General features: G+C 49.7%; 1 protein-coding gene across 1 annotated transcript in view; it reads right to left on the bottom strand.

Annotated features, from left to right (window-relative positions):
- TCEA3 (transcription elongation factor A3) overlaps positions 1-20,314 on the bottom strand; it is a 36,691-nt gene extending 16,377 nt beyond the window's left edge. Inside the window, exons 1-5 of the mRNA XM_047724828.1 lie at positions 20,091-20,314; positions 15,624-15,686; positions 14,594-14,699; positions 13,967-14,108; positions 6,527-6,589 (exon numbers count right to left, since the gene is read on the bottom strand). Coding sequence (XP_047580784.1) covers positions 6,527-6,589; positions 13,967-14,108; positions 14,594-14,699; positions 15,624-15,686; positions 20,091-20,159 — 443 coding nt within the window. The 5' untranslated portion in view covers positions 20,160-20,314. The remainder of the gene's footprint in view (positions 1-6,526; positions 6,590-13,966; positions 14,109-14,593; positions 14,700-15,623; positions 15,687-20,090) is intronic.

Below are 20,314 nucleotides of genomic sequence, written 5' to 3'. Positions count from 1 at the left end.
ATTGCCAGCTCGGTACCTTCTGGAGTTGTACAGTGCACAGCCTGGGCAGCTGCACCAGACCTCTCTGGAGTTATGGATGCACTTCTTCCCCTCAGGAAGATGATGACGGGCTTCTGAAAATTCAGGCCCAAGGAGTTGTGTCTGAGAGTGAGGCTGACTGAGTAGCCCAAGCTTTCTAGGGTTAAAAATCTGGGGTGACAAGATCCAACATCCAACATCCTGCTAGGTACTCTTCAATGTAAATTCTGCTGGAGACTTTGTTGTTCCTCAGCCTTTGCTGTTTGGCTTAACCTGGCTTGGATGCCTTCTGTCACCACAGACAACCTTGGATCACTGGGATTTTTATGTTCTCTGGAACCTTGAGATTCCTCAAAGGTTCCTAAGTGCTACCGCAGGACTGAGGCGGGCTGGGGAGGGAAGGCTCTGCTCTTGTAAGGTTTATATTTTGAATTATGAAAAATTTTGTCCAAAGGGATTTCTTAGCTTTTATTTATTTTTTTTAAATGCAGTTTGAAACTTTCTGTTCTAGATAAATTTACCCTGGATTTGACCCAACACTCCCTAACAAGTGAGTGGCCTGGCGGCAGGGCACAGGGCTGGGGAACCCAAGCTCTAGCCTGCTCTCTGCTGGAGTCAGATTTCGGTGGGAGGGAAAGGTGTGGGGGAGGGAGGGCTGGGAAGGGTGTAAAGTCTAGAGCTTAAGGGGCTGCCTGCCATCAGTGGGAATCTCCCCACACCCAACCCTAGTCCTAGCCACTGGGCTCTCACCTACACAGCCAAAATAGCCCCAAAGCTGGTCTCCCGGCAACCTCTTGCCCCCCTTACAATCCATTTGCCACACAAAAGCCTGGGGAAACATTTCTCACCACTCCCTGCTTCTGGCCCTCTAATGGCTTCCAGTTATTTTCAGCATAAAGTCAAACTCTTCACCATGGCCTCCCAGCCCCTTTGACATTGGCCTCTGCTTCCTCTCTGACCTAATCTCATGCCACGCTCCCCTTCAGTTCATGGAAGCTTTCCCACTGCGCTGCTTCTTTTTCTTTCTTAAATATACCTGTCACTCCCACCGCAGTGCCTTTGTACTGGCTGCTCCCTCCTCTGGGAAGGCTCTTCCTCTTCCAGATTTTCTTATGACTGGGCCTCTTCTCACCAGTCAGGTCTCAGCTCCAGTATCACATCCTCAGGGAGGCCTCCCCCAACCAGCCCAGTCAAGCAGCCTATCCCTGCCCTGTAACTCCCTAGCATGTGACCTGATTTCTTTCATTCATAGCACTTATCCAAGTCTAGAATTAACTTGTCTGTGTGTTTTTAAGCATTGTCTGCCTCCATCTCCAGATTACAGGTTCCAGAGTATAGGAACCCTTTTGGCTGGTTCACCACTGTTTCCAGCACCTGGAATAGCATTCTGGGCCAAAACTCGATTAGTCTTTGTTAAGTGCATGAATATAAGATAGGTTGAGAAATTTGGCCACAAAGAGATAAAAGGCACATCCAGGAGGCATAGATAGAGCTGAACTGGGTCGGTGACAGGTCCTCTTTGGAAAGATAGAGACCCTACGCCCTGGGATTAAGAAAGTGATCTCTCTCTGAGCCAGAGTCTATCAACTCCCACCATCCAGGCCAGCCCATCTCCAGCTGTGATGGAGCCCCAGATTCTCCCTGGTGCCGGACCTCACTGAGTTACATGCCCCATCACCATATCCTCAGTGTCTAGGATTCTCCAGTGGGGACCCGACAGTGGAGCCTGGAGCACATGTTGCTTGGGAGGACACATAATAACAAATGACAGCTTCGTACGGGGAATGCCTACACTAGGGTGGTATACTTATTAAGGACCCAAGCTGCTCCAGAGCCGAACTCCAAGGCTCAAGGCCTGACACCACCACTTTGTAGCTCTGTGACCCTGGGCTAGTAATGGGGATGAAAACAGTACCCATCTTAGAGAGTTTCTGATAGGATTCGAGCACCCAGGAGAATTCTAGTAATGAAGGGTTAGGTAAATTACCTAGATTGCCACATTAAGTGTGAGTATTATTACCAAGGATTATGTACTTACTGAGCATTTATATGGGTTGGGAACAGTGTTAAGCATTTTGTTATCTCATTTAATCCTCATAATGACCTGGGAAAGGGTCATAGTTGTCCCCGTCTTACAGATCAGTAGGCTGAGGTTCAGAGAGCTGAACTGACTTGTCCAAGGTCATCCAACCAGCAAATGGCAGAGCCACACCGCAAACCGAGATCTGTCTGCTTCCAAGTTCTTTTCAATATATCTCACCGTGTTTCTACAAGGCAGAGAGTTTTCCAGGGTCGCCTATCCCAGGCTAGGTTAGGCTGCTGGTTGCTTTCTTCTCCCCACCTTCCTGGCAGGGCACTCCCAGCCCCGGTCCCTCCCCTTGGCTAGGAGCTGGCTGGCTGGAGTTCCTGTGCATTTCAGGCAGCCAGCCTCCTTTTGCTTTCAGTGCACACGATCGGGAACAGCGACAAACTGCAGGGAAAGCATCACTGGCGGGGGTGGGGGTGGGGCGTTGGATTTATCGACAGCTTCCTTCTGCTCCCCGGATGTGCCAGCGTCAGCCCCACAGCCTGTGATCTGACATCACCAAGCCCGTAGAAAAATTCCACCCCAGATCGGAGCGGAGGCACCTGGAGGCCCGCTCGCTGCTCCTGCGCGCCACCTCGAGGACACTGCAGTTACTACACCGATAGGCAAGCCCAGGGCTGGGTGAGAAATCAACAATTCAGACAGCGGACTCGATAAGATGCAGCCTTTCTCCTTGTCACAGGGGTGCACTGCGGGGTCTGCTCCCTGATGCCCCAGCTACAGTTCCCAGAGCACCACGCTCACTCATATTACTACACCTTTGCACCTTCCAGTCCCACTGCCGGACAGGCCCTCTCCTGGCTTGTCCACCAAACTCCTTCTCATCTCTCAGTTCTGAGCACAAATACATTATCTTGGAGGAAGTCTTCTTTGACTTCTTAAGTCATATTGAGACTCTTCCTATGTCCCCACTGAATGTTACACCTTCAAAAAATTTTTTTTTGTTTAAGAAGCATTTGGAGGGCGCCTGGGTGGCTCAGTGGGTTAAGCCTCTGCCTTCGGCTCAGGTCATGATCTCAGGGTCCTGGGATCGAGGCCCGCATCGGGCTCTCTGCTCAGCGGTGAGCCTGCTTCCTCCTCTCTCTGCCTGCCTCTGCCTACTTGTAATCTCTCTCTCTCTTTCTGTCAAATGAATAAATAAAATCTTTAAAAAAAAAAGAAGCATTTGGAAAACAAAAACAAAAAGCATTTTGGTGTCTGCCTCTATGTCAGTGATTTGCCACATGAAGGCAGAGATCATGAGTTTACACCTTCGTCTGGGCTTAGAGGCTGCAGCTGGTGGGCTCCAAATGAATTTTGTTTGCCCTACTGTGTTGCAGAAAAATATGAATACATTGTCCATATTTAAAATTGGGAGTTTCAGGGGCGCCTGGGGGGTTCAATGGGTTAAAGCCTCTGCCTTCGGCTCAGGTCATGATCTCAGGGTCCTGGGATCGAGCCCTGCATCAGGCTCTCTGCTCAGCAGGGAGCCTGCTTCCCTTCCTCTCTCTCTGCCTGCCTCTCTGCCTACTTGTGATCTCTGTCCGTCAAATAAATAAAATCTTTAAAAAAAATTGGGAGTTTCATATGAACATCTAGATGTCCAGCTTTCCTTAAAAAATAGGAAGACACGGCATGCAGGGCCTGCATTTCCACAAAGCAACAAATAGCTGGGCTGGATAGTGAGTGCCCCCTTCAGACAGAGAGGTACACTCCAGTCTGCCATGGTCTCCACTAGTCTCCCACTGTATGCACATGACCTTGGTCCTTGGAGCATGTTAGGTTTGCAAGGAGGTGCTCAACAAACATGCTCACTGGATGGATGGATGGATGGATGGATGGATGGAGGGGTTGGATGGATGGATGGATGGGTGGGTGGGTGGATGGATGGATGGGTGGGAAAGATGAAATCGAGAGAGAGAGTGTATAGGAAACAGTGTGGGTAGTAGATAAGGTGGATTTACAAGACCTCCTTGTATTTCTCTGGATTCCCCACCTCCAATATGGAACCAGCAGGAAAGGGCACAACTGCTCTAAGGACAAACGTGTTCTGCTTGACTGACCTTCAGAAAAAGAATGCATTACAGGGGAGTCAGGAGACATCAAGGTTAAAAGGCTAAGTCAGGAAAGGAATATGGAGGTATAAATCCTTACACAAACATGAAATGTTTTTCTTGTAATATCACACCCAGAACTGGACTAGTGGTCAGTGTTTCCTTTTGGGATAAAACAATCCTTCATTATGCAGGTCTGTCCTTCATGTTCCAGGACATTTAGCATCTCTGGCCCCTGCCTAGTAAATGCTGTCCTGCTCCTACCTCTCTCCCACTGCAGACCGAATGTTCGTGTCCTCCATTAAGTCATATGTTGAAGCCCTAACCCCCAATGTGATAGAATTTGGAGGTGAGGCCTTTGAGCGGTGATTCGGTTTAGATGAAGTTAGGGCCCCATGATGGGATTATTGGCCTTATAAGAAGAAAAGAGACCAGAGCTCACTGTGTGCGTGTGTTTGTGTGTGTGTGCGCATGTGTGTTGTGCAGACACAGCGAGAAGGTGGCTATCTGCAAACCAGGCAAAGGGCTGTCATCGGGAACTGAGTTGGCTTATACCTTGGCGTTCCCATCTTCCAGAACTGTGAGGAATAAATGTCTGTTGTTTAAGTCCATGATATTTTGTTACAGCAGTCTGAACTAAGATACCCCCATGTCATAGTGACGACCAAAAATACCTCTACTTGAGTTTCTAAATGACTCTCCACTGACAACCACTGGTGCAGAACCAGGATGACCCTGGGTCCTCCATTCTTAGGCCTCACTCATGGAAGACATCACCAGTTGACCACAGAACTCTTCCCTTCAGAGGCAGGATATGGCCTCAGACTCCAACTCCAAGCCGCAGCATTCCCCAGATCCGCCACTCATCAGCAGGCACCGGGCAGCCATTTTGGACTATAGCAGTACAGCACCCCATCAATATCCCAGGCCTGTTTAATCTTCAGAAACCTTAAATGGCCTAATTTTTGTGCCTTTTCTTTTCTTTCCAGTGGTAGTCTCACTGGTACATTAGACCTAAAATAACTGTGTAGCTCCACACATAGTCTCCTGGAAGCCAACACCTTTACCATTCTAGCCTAGTTGCCCCGGTATCCAATATGGCCCCCAGACATGACTTACTAGCTTTGATCCACCTCTACGTCACTTCCTCCTGCTCTGACCTCCCCTTGGACCACAGCTCACACTCCCTCTTTCAGTCACAATCTCTCCTTAGCCACCTAACCAAGGTCCGTGACTTCAAACGCTAGATCCATACTAATGAGTCTGAAACTCAGATTTCTAGCCCAGACATTTTTCCTGAATTCTAGCTTGGTCTACCTTAAGTGCCTTGAACTTCTCCATCTGAATGACTAGGACACGCCTGAAACCCAACACATCCCCACCTCAGCTCTGTATCACCTGCTGCAGCCTGAGTTAGACGCAGTCTTCCCCATTCTGTCCTTGCCAGTGCTCAAGAGAAAAGTCTTGGGAGTCGTCTTGACTCTTGATATTCTCAGGTACCCCTCCCCAGCCTGTTAGGAAACCCACCGTCATATATTGCCTGAATTATTGAGTAGCCTCCTGGCTGGGCTCTGCTCCTGCCCTTGGCCCTGACAGCCCATTCTCAGCACAGCAGCCGAAGGCATTCTGATAAATTCCCTCGAGGGGCTCCTGTTCTACTCTGTCCTCCAACTCTCCTGCCTCACTTTTCCACTCCAGCCCTGGCCACTTCACCGCCTCCTGACCCTGCCACTCAGGGTCCTGGCTTGGAATGACCCGGAGATCTGCATGACTCATTCCTTCATCTCTTTGAAAGGTTTGTTCAAAGGTCACTGTTCAAAGGACCATCCTTCCCAACCCCCTCACTCTGCCCTGTTGTCTCCACAATGCTCATCACCTTCTAAATCATTGCCTAATTTATTTATTCTATGGATTGCCTCTCACCCCTTGTTAGGATATAGGCCTCATGACTGCAGAGATTTTTCTTTTGTTCATTGTTGTGTGTATCCTTGGCACCTAAAACATTTCCTGGCACATCGTTGCCCCTCAATAAATATTTGATGAATAAATAACTTGCTGACTTATGCTATTTCGGGTAACTAAAATGCAGAGATCCCACTCCAGGGATAAGTTCTCCAGACCTCTGTCCTCACTGGGTTCAACTTGACCTTGAGAATGTTCCCTAGATAGTGTTGGGGCAATAGTGACTGGTCAGCCACCCCAGTGAAGGAGCCATCCCTCTGATTCAGGGTCCCATTCAGTCTTCCTGTGTAGGTCCTAGAGTCTGCAAGGAACATAATATATGAGGCTTTCTGCTTTCCTCTGCCCCCAGGCTGTTTCCATGAAAGCAGAGAGGGGAACACATGCTGAACAGCACTTCTGGGATGGAGAAGCCCGTGGCTTCTTTTACCTTTTCATCGATGGCCTTTTTGGAGAGGAGCTGGCTGAAGACTTGGAGTCCACAGAGTCTCTCCTGAAAGAAGAGAAATTGGAGATGAGACTCTTTAAGTTAGCACCAGGACGGATCTCGAGAGCTCGGAGGCTGGGGAGAAAGCTTCTGGGAGCCAGGCCTGCTGGGCTGAGAGTGGTAGAACCCACCTGGACCACAGCTGCCTGGAGGCGAAGCTGCAAGTCGTGCGGGCTAGACACCTGCCCCTACCCTCCACTGAATGAAGCAATCAAAGGAAGGAGGTCTTACACGTGCCATACATTATGTGTGTTATGCATGTGTTACTAATGATTGTGTTTTTTTTTTTTGGAAAGATTTTATTTATTTATTTGACAGAGATCACAATCAGGCAGAGAAGCAGGCAGAGGGGGGTGGGGGGAAGCAGGCTCCCTGCTGAGCAGAGAGCCCAATGGGGGGCTTGATCCCAGGATCCTGGGATCATGACCTCAGCCGAAGGTAGAGGCTTTAACCCACTGAGCCACCCAGGCGCCCCTAATGTTTTTTTTTTTTTCTTGGAAAGATTTTTAATTTTTTAAGTAATCTCTATACCCAGACTGGGGCTCGAACTTACAACCCTCAGATCAAGAGTCATGTGTTCTACCAACTGAGCCAGCCAGGCACCCCTACACCTTTACTTTGTGTTACTAATAATTAATCATTAATTCTCAGCAGACTCCCCTCCTCCTTGCTGTCAGGCAGGCCTTGGCTAGATGGAGACCATGGAGACTGGCATCCCTGGGACTGCCTATTCTCAGGAGGAGCAGGGAGCTGGAAAAAATCAGCTTCAGTCTCCCCTGCGGGCACCTTACTTAGGAGAAGCGGAGAGAGGCACACAGGCCTTGGAGATAGTAGAGCTGTTAAAATGACAAGTGAAATGGTGCATAAAATTAGATGCATACTATTTCTAAAGTCACACAAGAAAAGCAATGCCTAGGAGGAAAAAAGATTGAAAGAAAATGTGATCGGGGCTCCTGGCTGGCTCAGCCAGTAGAGAATGGGACTCTTGATCTCGGGTAGTAAGTTGGAGCCCCACGTTGGGTGTAGAGATTACTCAAAAGAAAAAAAAAATCTAGGGGCACCTGGGTGGCTCAGTTGTTAAGCATCTGCCTTAAGCTCTGGTCGTTATCTCAGGGTTCTGGGATCAAGTCCCGCATCAATGCGCCCCGCCTCAGGCTCCCTGCTGGCAGGGAGCCAACTTCTCCCTCTCCCTCTGCTCCTCCCCCTGCTCCTACTCTCTGGCTCTCTCAAATAAATAAAATCTCTAAAAATAAAAATTTTTTAAATCTGGAAAAAAAAAAGGGAAAGAAGGAAAATACAACCATGGTTACAGTACGGTGATGGGATCAGAGGTGAAAATTTGTTTCTAGTCTCCAAAATGCATGTAGCTACATTCTCTTTATGCCATCTAATAAGTTTCCCCCTTTTAATGGTTTTATGAAATTAATCTGTCTGTGAATTGTAACCATCACTGCCCATTTCACTTACCCAGGCTTCCTATTTTTTTTTTTTTTTAAGTAATTTCGGTGCCTGATCTGGTGCTGAAACTCATGACCCTGAAACCAAGAGTCGCACGCTCTACTGACTGAGTTAGCCAGGTGTCCCCCGAGACTTCTTTTTAAGTCCAGGGTGGGCATCCCCTTCTAAGGTACTACAAAATGTTCTTACCTACTATGTATATTATCTGACCAGCCCCCACATAAATTCCACAAGCACAGAGCTTGGTGGGGTTTGTTCACTGTGGCGGATGCTGTCCCTGCAGAGTCCACATCCCCTCAGGCACTCACCCTCCCTGTGCACTGGGACCCAAGGACTAGTGCTGCAGGGTCCCCCAGTCTGTGCTCGAGAGAGTTCTCTGTGCCAGCCAGTGCCAGCTGGCCAATGGGACGGAAGTGCCAAGGAGTTAAGGACCCGAGGAGCAGCCTTCAACCAGACACGTAGAAATTGGTGGATAAACACCCCAGCATCCTCAGCCCTCAAGGGGGTGAACCGAGGTGTGTTCTCCATGTCACCCAGAATTCCCCGTCAGGATTTAAGCCCTGGTTGCCCACAGCACTAGTCTGCCCACTAACACACCCTGGGCTGGCTTCCTTCCCTTCCCCATCTCGCTTCCCTCACTCTTCTCTCTGCATTTCCTGAAATCACTTCCCAAGTAAACCCCTTGCGCTTGAACCTGTGTCTCAGGGTCTGCTTCTGTGGAATCCAATCTTATGCCTGGACTGGTTTATTCCAGGCCAACAGAAGACCGTCTAACACAAAACGGGTGCTGTATAAGTATTTGTTGCCAAATGCTGTGGAATCGACCAATGCAGAAATATAAAAACTCAAAAGGTGGGAAAAGCAAGCTCCCCAGTGGCAACTATCGCTGGAGTCCATTCCATCTAGTTCCTTTCCTACGTGCACACAAGCGTATATAACAGGTGTGCTAAAAAGGGAGACAGTGGTCTGAGCTGCAACCCCAGCCCTGCCCTGGGCAGGTTGTCTTCTCTGAATATGGGTTCCCTCCCCCCATCAAGTGGGGGAGAAAAGTATCTGTGTCCAGGGGCTGGCTGGGAAGAGATTTCTGTCCCTATAGCAGTCTTCAGAACATAGAATTCCTCCATGCCCGGTAGTCCTAGGCACCTGATTTCTGGTTTTCCAGATTGTGCAATGTTCCCTACACAGACTTCCAGCTGCCACCTCATCCTCCAGGTGGCATGGGAGATAGTGGGTGAGGCAGCTTTAGGTGCTAGGCCCGACTATCCTGTGGGCCAGACTCATTTGGCCCCAGATCTTCACCCCAGCTTAAATATAGGGGAGGCAGCAGAGAGAGAGGGGAGGAGCAACCCTTCTTCATATGTCCCTCCAATCCCTCACTGGACCCTGGGAGTTCCCCTGCGGGGTTCCCCCCGAATACCCCATGGGGACGGACAGGTGCAGGCCCAAGTGGGAAGCTGGAATTCTTGCAGTAGAAGAAAGAGAAGACACGAGCCTCAATCGCTGAGACTCCCCATTCTCTGGCCCTTCTTCATTGCCTTTCTTTTTAGAGCAAACCAGAAATATTCTGCAATTACTGCAAGCGATCATTATGAAAAGTATTTAGGAGCAAGAAAAAATGCTTAGAATACAATAGGAAGATAAACAGGGACGTAATTGTTTGTATACTCTGCCCATAGGAATGGAAAAATTATGTATATTAGTAGATCAGGACTGGGAGGGAAGAAGATGTCCAAAAGCGGTTTCATTTGTTGGAAGTGGCACACTGTGGACAAATATTTTTCATTTTTATTTTATTTTTTAAAAGGTTTTATTTTTGAGTAATCTCTATACCCAACACGGGGCTCAAACTCACAACGCTGAGATCAAGAGTTGCATGCTCTTCTGACTGAACCAGCCAGGCGCCGCTCATTTAAATTTTAAATATCACTAATGTGGATAGCGTTTATATAATAAATAATGATAGTGAATCATCATTAAGGAAACTAAAACAAAAAGTTCACCAAGTGAGTTGAAATTGCCAACTTAATTTTCCCCACGAGCTGGGGAGTCAACCTACTCATTCCCTGCTTGGCCTCAGTGACAACTTCATTTCCCAGGGAAAAGTACTCTTGATTTTGGCTCGGGTCATGAGATTGAGCCCGTGTCAGGCCCCGTGCTGGGTGTGAAGCCTGCTTAAGATTCTGTCTTGCCCTCTCCTTCTGCCCCTCACCCCTCTCTAAAAAAAAAAAAAAAAAAAAAAAAAGACAAGAAGGGTACACATCAAAATGTTAACAGTGGTCATTTCTGTTATTTTCTTTTGTGTCTGAGTTTCTAAACTTTTTCCAGTAAATGTGCCTTACTGTTGAAATAAATATATGCATTTGGAAAAGTTATAAAGTAATATACAGCAGATGATTCCATGTTATTGACGAAATAAGCCCACAAAAAAGTCTGGAAGGATATATATGATTACATAAATGATATATGTATTTATTTATTTAATTATTTATTTATTTATTTTTAAGATTTTATTTATTTATTTGTCAGAGAGAGAGGGGGAGAGAGAGCAAGCACAGGCAGACAGAATGGCAGGCAGAGGCAGAGGGAGAAGCAGGCTCCCTGATGAGCAAGGAGCCCGATGTGGGACTCGATCCCAGGACGCTGGGATCATGACCTGAGCCGAAGGCAGCTGCTTAACCAACTGAGCCACCCAGGTGTCCCACTGATATATGTATTTATTATGTATGTATGTATGTATGTATTTAGAGAGTGTTGCAGGAAGGGGCAATGGGAGAGGGAGAGAGAGAATCTCAAGCAGACTCTGCACTGAGCGCAGAGCCTGATCCGGGGCTCTGTCTAACAACCCTGAGATCATGACCTGAGCTGAAATCAAGAGTGGTATGCTCAACCGACTGAGCCACGTAAGCACCTATAAATTATATATATACAATTATATATATAGGAATATATATAATATATATATTTAATAATTTTTAAAAGATTTTATTTATTTATTTGACAGAGATCACAAGTAGGCAAGAGAGGCAGGCAGAGAGAGGAAGGGAAGCAGGCTCCCTGCTGAGCAGAGAGCCTGATGTGGGGCTCAATCCCAGGACCCTGGGATCATGACCTGAGCTGAAGGCGGAGACTTTAACCCACTGAGCCACCCAGGCACCCCTAATATATATATTTAAACACAGATTATTATACATGATTATATGTGCTTGTCTCTAGACAATGGATTTTTTAAAATTTTATTTGTATTTTTAAAAACTTCCTATAATGGGCAAGTATCTGCCTAAATAGAATATATATAATATAAAATACATAAAATATAAAATGAATATAAAATAAATTTTAAAAAATATAATTAGAATATATTATAAATAAAATATTTTATTTTTACAAGGAAAAAAAAAACCCTGAGAAAATGATGCCCATTTTTCGGGCCACAATACTGAATCTCAGAGACTCAGTATGAAGGGTATGAATGAGTGACCGAGTTCAGCCCAGAACTTGGCTTTCTGGTCTCCAGTCATCTTCTTAATTAAAACCACACAGATATATATATTTTTTTTAAATGGTTTCATTATTTTTTTCTTACTTAAAAATTAGTACACATTTATTGGAGAAAAATAAGAAAGACAGAGATTTGCAAAAAGAAGAAGGAAAAAACCTCAATCTGACCACCCAGATATAATCACTGTTACCATCCTGGTATATATCCTTCTCATCTTTTCTCCTATACATACACATAAAATTCACTTAATTTTTTTAACTTATTTTTTAACTTGTTTTTTTTTTAGTAAACTCACCACCCCAAGATCAAGAGTCACATGCTCTACGGACTGAGCCAGCCAGGTGCCCCTCACTTACTTTTTATAAAAATGGGATCATACCATATATACTATATCATACCCACAGCTTCTCCTAATACTTAATGAATATTTTCCCACGTCATTAAATTTTTTTCTACCCAGCACTGCCTCTCCATGGAAGCCCTATCAGCTTTTTGAACATAGTAAGTGGTTTTTCAATGTGTGGGACTGTTCTGTGCTTGGAAGGATACACAGGATCCTTGCCCCACAGCTGTTTGCACAGCCCAGACTGGGAGTAGCGTGGTAGAGGTATGTCTCCCTTCTGGGTGAGATCTTTTCTTCTACAGCATCATTCCCTAAAAGTGTTTTCTGCAAGACACTTGTTTTATAGGATTATAATAAACATTAATTTTAAAATGGCTCAGAGATTAAAAATATTTCAGAAATGCCAGCAGAAATATGTTACACATACAACATTTAGTCTTTATGTTTTAATCTGGTTAATTCCTTTTTTTTTTTTAAAGTAATCTCCACCCCAGTGTGGGGCTTGAACTCACAACCCCAAGATCAAGAGTCCCGTGCTCTTCCGACCGAGTCAGCCAGGTGCCCCTAACCTGGTTAATTCCTTAAAATGAAGTCCTGATAGTGTCTATATTGGGTAAAAAGCTATGTTCGTTAAAAGTATTGCTATATCGGGGGCACCTCGGTGGCTCAGTGGGTTAAGCCTCTGCCTTCGGCTCAGGTCATGATCTCAGGGTCCTGGGATCGAGCCCCGCTTCGGGCTCTGTTCAGCGGGGAGCCTGCTTTCCCCTCTCTCTCTCTGCCTACTTGTGATCTCTGTCTGTCAAATAAATAAATAAAAATCTTTTAAAAAGGGGCGCCTGGGTGGCTCAGTGGGTTAAGCCGCTGCCTTCGGCTCAGGTCATGATCCCAGGTCCTGGGTTCGAGCCCCGCATCGGGCTCTCTGCTCGGCAGGGAGCCTGCTTCCTCCTCTCTCTCTGCCTGCCTCTCTGCTTACTTGTGATTTCTCTCTGTCAAATAAATAAATAAAATCTTTAAAAAAAAATCTTTTAAAAATATTGCTATATCATGGATATTATCCATAAAATACCTACTATTATCTACCATCAGATACTATTCAGTATTATTTAAAACTGCCTCCTTACCTATTAGATGAACAAATGCAGATCCCTCCCCCCCCGACCCAGGGATTTAAGGGCTCTAATCACATAGGGAACAGGTCGGATTTATTTGTACATCGATGAAGACTTTTATCTGCTATCATGGATAAGGCATTTGGGCCTATATGAAGTCATACAATTTGGGGGACCCTGGTTAGGTGGGCAAGGGGGAATGGACATGGAGTTGAGACGAACAACTCTTCTCAGCAGAAGTCTGGGGGTCTGACAAAGATGCGATCCCACTCGGTCACATAACAGCTGTGTGGTCTTGGAAAACTCCCTGCTCCCCAACCTTCGGCTTCCTCCTCACGAAATGGAAATGTTGAATAGAGAGGCAACAGAACACTTTACTTTCTGTGTGGTTAAGTGAGTTCCTAGCCCCATTTACCTGGAACCCTGACAAGGGCGGGATGTCAGCTGTGTCACTAGGCAACGTTGCTTATAGCAAATGAGCCCTGATTGGTAAATTACATGCAGGCAGGAAGGGCTCTGAACGCAATATAAATAATTAGTGGAAAAGCATAGCTTTTGGGGGCTGCGCCAAGGACAGTGAATCCTGCTGGGATCCTGGCAGTTTGTCTTCTCAGTCAGGGGTTCAAGGCCTCCTCATTGTGGACTCATTACCCTGTACCTGGGTAGAACTCAGAAGAGCTCTGGAGGCTGTGTGGTCCCCTAGCAGATGAGAAAGGCCTGGGCCTGCCCTGCTGGCACAGTGTGCCTCCTGCCCCAGTGTTCCTCTCGGTAAAGTCAGTGACAGGGATGGCCTATTTGGGTCTTGCGGGTCTGTCTGATTGAGCCCAAGAAGAACCCCTCAAAGGGGTCCCATAGGAAGTGAGAGCAGCAGCTCCTCCCAGGGCATGAGGATTAAATGAAGTTATAGATACAGAGCCACTGGCAGAGGACAGGACAAATGTCACCCCCTTCTCTCCATCCCAGAAAAAAAATACCTGTCTTTGGGCTCTTTGCCTCGTTTTTCCCTTGGTAGAGAAAGATCTGTCTCTGGCTTCCAGTCAGAACAGTCAAGCCCTTTTTCCTTCTTTGCTTTGTCTCTCTCCTCTCCTTTTTCTCCTTTGGGGGGTCCAGGGGAGTCTGAAAACGAAAGCATGGCATTAGTCCCAAACTGCGCTCTATCTCCGCAGACCCCAGCATGACTTCGGGGAGGGCGGAGCAAAGGGCAGGGACCGCGACAGCAGCACATGCCCCCAACACACCCTTACACACACACAGAAATACAATCACACACGGATGTTTATGCAACATACACACACGTGTGCAAACCCGTGCTCATACGGGGATAGAAAGGTATCTGCACACAGACCGTATTTACACAAATGCGTCTATACAGACGTGTGCTCTCTATAGAACATGCAAGCACACAGAAATACATACATAGAGGCACACGTCTACAAATGTGCAGCGCGTGTGGGCCAACACTGGCATTCCCCGCTATGAGGCCCCCTGTCATTTCTTAAGTCATTTGACAAACACGCACTGAGCGCCTGCTGTAAGCCAGGCATGGTCCCGACCCAGGAGAAGGGAAAAGCACAGCCCAAGCCGACTTTGACTCCTCTCACCCAGCAGCCGCTTCCAGTTTTTGATGAGGACTTTGGCCAAGGACACAACCTCCTTGTCTGAGCAGTGCTTGCGGACCCCATTGACGGCCACTCCAATCCTGGTTGTCTGCAAAGCCAGAGGGTCAAGGGCTGGTCTTCCAATGGGCCCCCAGGACTGGTGGCCTTAACTGGCAAGGCCCGCCCCTGATCAATCCCCACCCTGTCCCCTGCCCCAGCCTCTGCAGAGCCCCGGCCCCGAGCCGTGGCTGATGTCGTGACCCTGGTCCTGCAGCACGCATTGAAGTCCAGGGCCCAAGACCCGGCCCCCACCCCCGATGGTGACCATGGCTTCGGTGAAAAGCTGCCGCTGAGGACCCCTCACCACGTCTACCTCCTGGCATCTCTGAGTTCAAGTTTCAGCTGAAGACACAGGTCTTCAACCCTACAACTTGGGTCTGTGCTGATTTTTTTTAGGGGTGAGAACTTCTGGTAATGCTTGGGGGCTGTTTGGGCAACACAGGGAGGGTCTAAAAGTGGGCAACTTTTCCTTCTCCCTGGATCACTGGCCTTTCAGATCCCATTAGGCCCAGTGGCTCAGGTGGTTGGGCCACTGCCTTCAGCTCAGGTCATGATCCTGGAGTTCCGGGATTGAGTCTCACATCCGGCTCCCAGCTCTGTGGGGAGTCTGCTTCTCCCTCTGACCTTCTCCCCTCTCATGCGCTCTCTCTCTCAAATAAATAAATAAAATCTTAAAAAAAAAAATAAAACAGATCCCATAGGCCGAGGGGCTTAGGAATTGGGGTATTTAAGAAAGCAAATCGGTCCTTCTCACAGACCTAGAGGGCCTCCTGCCCTTGGAAGGTACCAGGCTGCCATCTCAGTGCCTCAGTCTCCACCCTCAGAGCGCAAGACCTCTCCCGCCCTTGGCCCTCCCGTCAGAAATCCTTCCCAGACCCCACCCTTGAAGGGTCCCCTCAGGCCTTCCTCTTCCCCAGAAGGTCTTCCCCATCCCCCAGGCACAGCCCCCCGAGGCTTCCCATCCCCGCCCCACCTGGAGTAGCTGGATGGACATCCGACAGCTGTTCAGCTTCTTCAGAAGGTCGAGGGCCACTTCCTGTGGGAGGCCACAAGCTGAGGACGGGGGCCATGGTCTCTGCCCCAGGCCCCTTCCTGACACTGTGTGGTGTTGCGGGAAAGAGGGGTGCAGGAGGTAGGGGAGATTGCTCAGCTACAGGATAAACGTAGCCAAGTGGTTGAAGGATAGGCAAAGGATAAAAAGAAGGAGAGAGGAAAAAAGTTCTGCCCCGGACCAGCTCCCTAACTTCCTCTCCCACTACCCAGCTGGCCTCGTGCCCTCCCTGAGCCAGGTCCCAGGTCTAACCACTGCCCCTCCCCCCGACCCCGGCTTCGGTTCTGCTGTTCCCTCTACTGGGGATGAGCTCTCCTCCGCCATCTTGTCCTCTTAAAGTAACTACTTCATGGCTTCTTGTTACTGCTTTTGCGTCTGCAACCTCAGTCCTCTGCTTGCCAAATGTGAGCTCCTGCAGGGTGAGGACTGTGCTTTTTTTTTTTTTCTTAATAGCTTTAATAAGATATAACTGATATGCAATGCGCTGCATGTTTGATGTTTGTGTACACCCGTGAAACCATCATCACAATCAAGAGAAGAACATAGCCATCATCCCCCAAAATTCCCTTGTGCCCCCTTGTGATCCCTCCCGCCCTGCACCCCAACCCCAGGCCCAGGACACCAGTATTCTGACGTCAGTCTAGATGCATTTGAAAGGATTTTATATAAAGCATACTGTGGGGGCGCCTGGGTGGCTCAGTCAGTTAAGCCGCGGCCTTCGGCTCGGGTCATGATCCCAGGGTTTTGGGATCGAGTGCCACATCGGGCTCCTTGTCCAGCAGGGAGCCTGCCATTCGGCCTGCTTGTGCTCTATGACAAATAAATAAATAAAATCTTTTTTAAAAATAAAGTGTACTGTGATGGGCTTTCTCCTTGACTCTGCATAATTGAGGTTCATGTATATTGCTGCATAGACCAAGAATTCTTTTTATTACTGAGTCGTTTTCCATCGCAGAGATGTACCACAACTGGCTTATCCATTCACCTGCTGGTGGGACGTAGGGGTAGTTTCCAGCTAGGCCAAGGAGCATTCATGTACAAGTCCTTGTATGGACATATACTTTCATTTCTTTGGGGCAAAGAGGACTGTTTTAGTCTCTGAAACCTCAAGGTTCAGCACACAGCTCAGCACTCCCTGACTGAATGGCTAAAGCAGAGAGCAGAGGTGGGAAGGGAGAGGTGGAAGGGAGCAAAGGACCTCAGATCTGAAAATCTGCTGGCTCCAGGCCCTGTGAACCCCTGCCCCATTTCAGCCTTCTCCTTCCTACACCCACTTCCCAGAGGCCATCCCTGCCTCTTGTCCTGAGCTCGGTCCCCTGGGAGCACCAGCTGACTGTGTCCTGCATGCCCCTTGCCCTGGTCTCAGTGTGTGGTTTCAGCTGCCAGCCCCTGCCTGCCAGGCTTCCTTGCCAGGACCGTGTCCCAAGGGCTGCCCTCAGCCTCTCTTGGAACTCGGTCTATAGTACGTTTTCGGAGGCGTGACCCTTGGACGTGCAAGCGTGTATATAAACGTGTGGGCAAACAACTCTGCGTGCACCACTAATTCAAGGCTTCCTGGGTGCTGGGCCCTGCCCTCCGTCCTTCACCTGCATTTGTCCCTTTCTCTCTCACACTGGCCCTGTGAGGCACATACTATCACTAGCCCCCTTCTTACCAAATTACTACCCCATTTTCACAGATGAGCCACCCAAGGAACAAAGAGATTAAATACTTTGCCCCAAGTTGCAAGACATTGACCTGGGATTCGAACTGAGGCCCCTCGGCTCTAACCACGATATAAACTGCGTCGATAAACTGCGTCGAGATGGACACGTAGCGACCTCCGGGTGTGCAATTACGAAATATGAGTAAGGGGAGTGGCCAGTTGCTCAATGTTTAACGCCCAGTTCTCAAAGAAAAAACCACCTGATCTGTAGTGTTTGTCAATTTCTATCGTGTCAATAGTCCTCCCGTGGCCAGTTTCAAGCTACCAACCGCTGTCACTGAAGTAAAGGAGGGACTGGGAAGGGACATGCAGAACCATGCATTATACGCTGTTTCCACCATATTGATATGATCCGAGTGAATCAGCTCTAGACCCCAGGTGATAGTGAAATGAAGTAAAACAATTAGCGGTGATGGCTTTGGAGAGTTTATTACCTTTGTTTTTAATATAACTTATTTAATTGTAAGTATTTCTTTACTTTATAAGATAATGCTCTACGTAGGGAATATAGTCAATGGTATTTTATTATTTTTTAGAGATTTTATTTATTTCAAAGAGTGTGTCGCTGTGGCTGTCACTCTGGCTCTGTGTCTGAGGCTGCTCCAGCCGGACGCTCACAGCAGCTGACAAAAAGCCCTCAGTATGTTGCTGGGACTTCGGTAACTGGCAGCAAACCCCAGGCCTGAGCTGCAACGTGGAGGATCCGTCTTGTTACAGGAAATGTGTCCTCCTCTCCCTAACCGCTGCTGGGCGGGCCCCACTTTTGCTCCCAGAGCAGGCCCCGCCTCTCCCAGCCACAGGCCATGAGCTTGTGCCCACCCAGAAGCTGCCAAGAGCCCAGGCGCGGACGTGGCCATGAAGGAGCTCTGTGCTACCGAGACCTTGGATCCAGACGGGGCTCTTTCCTGGACGGAGCTCTGGGTACTTTCACAGGAATCCATCCCCCAAGGGACAGTTTCCTCTTCCCATTTCACAGAAGAGGGCACTGAGGCCCAGAGAGGGAAAGCCTAGAGAATGGTGAGCCTAGGACCATACGAGGAGTGAGGGGGAAGCCAGGGCAGGTCCCCTCCTTCTCAGCCAGAGATCTGCTCCCCCAAAACTGCCTTTCCCCAGGTGTCCCACCACCCCCACCTCCAGCCCAGAATCTGCTGGCCCAAGCCTGGAGTTAGCCAGGGACAGGTCTGTGAGGCGGAATTGAGCTCAGCAGACAGGGGCCTGAGCTCCACCACTTGGAGCTGGGAAAACGCCCTCGGATGTGAGGCTCAGTTCCACTGATCTTGAAACCGGGTGGGGGATCCGGGAACCGGGTTGGGAGAGGCTGGGCTTGTAAGGGTGATGGGCTCCCAGCACTCCACAGGTTTCGTGTCCCGCCTTGCTGTCCCAAAGGAGGAGTCATTGTCTAACTCTTACTAAACATCCATGCAAGTGCTCCCAAAGGCCTCACATCTCTTCCACACTCACCACTACCTGCAGTCACTCCTTCCCAGGAGGTAGATAATCTCATCTCTTCCCTCCACGTGAGGAAACTGGCAACTCTGGCCTTTATACGGACACCCACTCACTGTGCCTACTCTAGGGCTGCTTGACACAGTCCTTGGTTCTGGTGACTCTTCCTTCTTCCCCATTCTAAAGCTTCCCTTAGGGGCCATCCCTTTCCCAAGCTCCTAGAGTCACAGAAAGGGCTGAAAAGACAGGTCAGGCTCCCAGCAGGGGCTATGGAGCTCTCAAGGGCTAAGTCGTCCTCTCTTCCCTCTCCGGGTGTGCTCAGGCCTTCCCAGACCCAAGGCCAAGTTTGCTCTGACCAGGCAACCTGGTGGCCACCAGCTTGAGGCAAAGATCATGGTGAGGATCAAACATTAACTTGAAGTTGGCCTGAGAGCCGCGGGCCGCGCAGGTAGGGCCCTCCGTCTGCATTCTCCTCTGGGTCCGGCTCTCCCCTCCAACCCTCCACCCCCCGGGCCCAGGCCTACCGCCAGTCCTCCTTCCCTCCCCGCCCCGAGGGCCCCCGAGGGCGCAGTGGCTGCCCGGCACCTGTTCGGGCCCCGCCCGCTGGGGCCCCACCCAGCGGCCAAGTTAAGGGAAAGTTGCAAGTAGAACCGCTCCTGGCGCCCACAGGCTGTGAGGTTGTGGGATCTGCGGTCCCTTGCTGCCTTACCCTAGATCCGCTCCCCGGGTGAGGGATGGAGGCGGCTCAGCACCCTACATCAGCTCAAGTTTCTTTGCCCCTTCTCGGGCACCCAGGATTTTGCAATCCACCCCCTCCTCCCCGCGCCGTTCCCCCTTCTCCCCCGCCCCGCTGTCGCCACCACTCCCCGGACTTTGCCTTGAGTCCCCGGACTCCGAAAGTCCTTTTCCAGGTCCCGGTCTCTTCGCTCGCTTTCCCGGGCCCTGCGCAAGCCACCCAGGGCCCCTGAACCCCGCTGGTCCAGAGAGGCGTGCATAAGCCTCGTCTCTGGGGCCCGCGCGATCCTGCCCAGCGCCCTGGGCCGGGCACACGCCCACCCCGGGGGTTCGCAGCAGCCCCCAAGGAGCGCTGCGTCCTGCGCCAGCCGCTCCTCCCTCGGGCCCCGGCGTCCCGCACGCGCCTCCCGGGCGCCTGGCCAGCACGCGCCCCCGGGACTCCCGGCTCGCACGCACCGCCCCTCCTGGGGGCGGGGGCCGTGGCCCAAACTCTGCGGCCTCACCGTGTTCTTCCTGGCCACCATCTTCTCCAGCTTTCTGGCGATCCTCAGCAGCTCCTCTTCCTGGCCCATGCTGGCGCGCGACGCCCGCCGGGGCGAGGGGCGCCGGGGCTGCGGGAGGCGCGAAGGCGGAGGGCGCGCGACCGCGCGGGCCCCAAACCCACACGACGCACACGCCTGCGGGGGCGGGGCTCTCCCCGCACACCCCCTCGGCCCGCCCGCCTAGC

This window comes from Lutra lutra, chromosome 4 (genome assembly GCF_902655055.1).
Source record: "Lutra lutra chromosome 4, mLutLut1.2, whole genome shotgun sequence".
Classification (NCBI taxonomy): Eukaryota; Metazoa; Chordata; class Mammalia; order Carnivora; family Mustelidae; genus Lutra; species Lutra lutra.
Note: the sequence above shows the minus strand (reverse complement) of the source record. Positions and strands in the feature narration are given on the sequence as shown.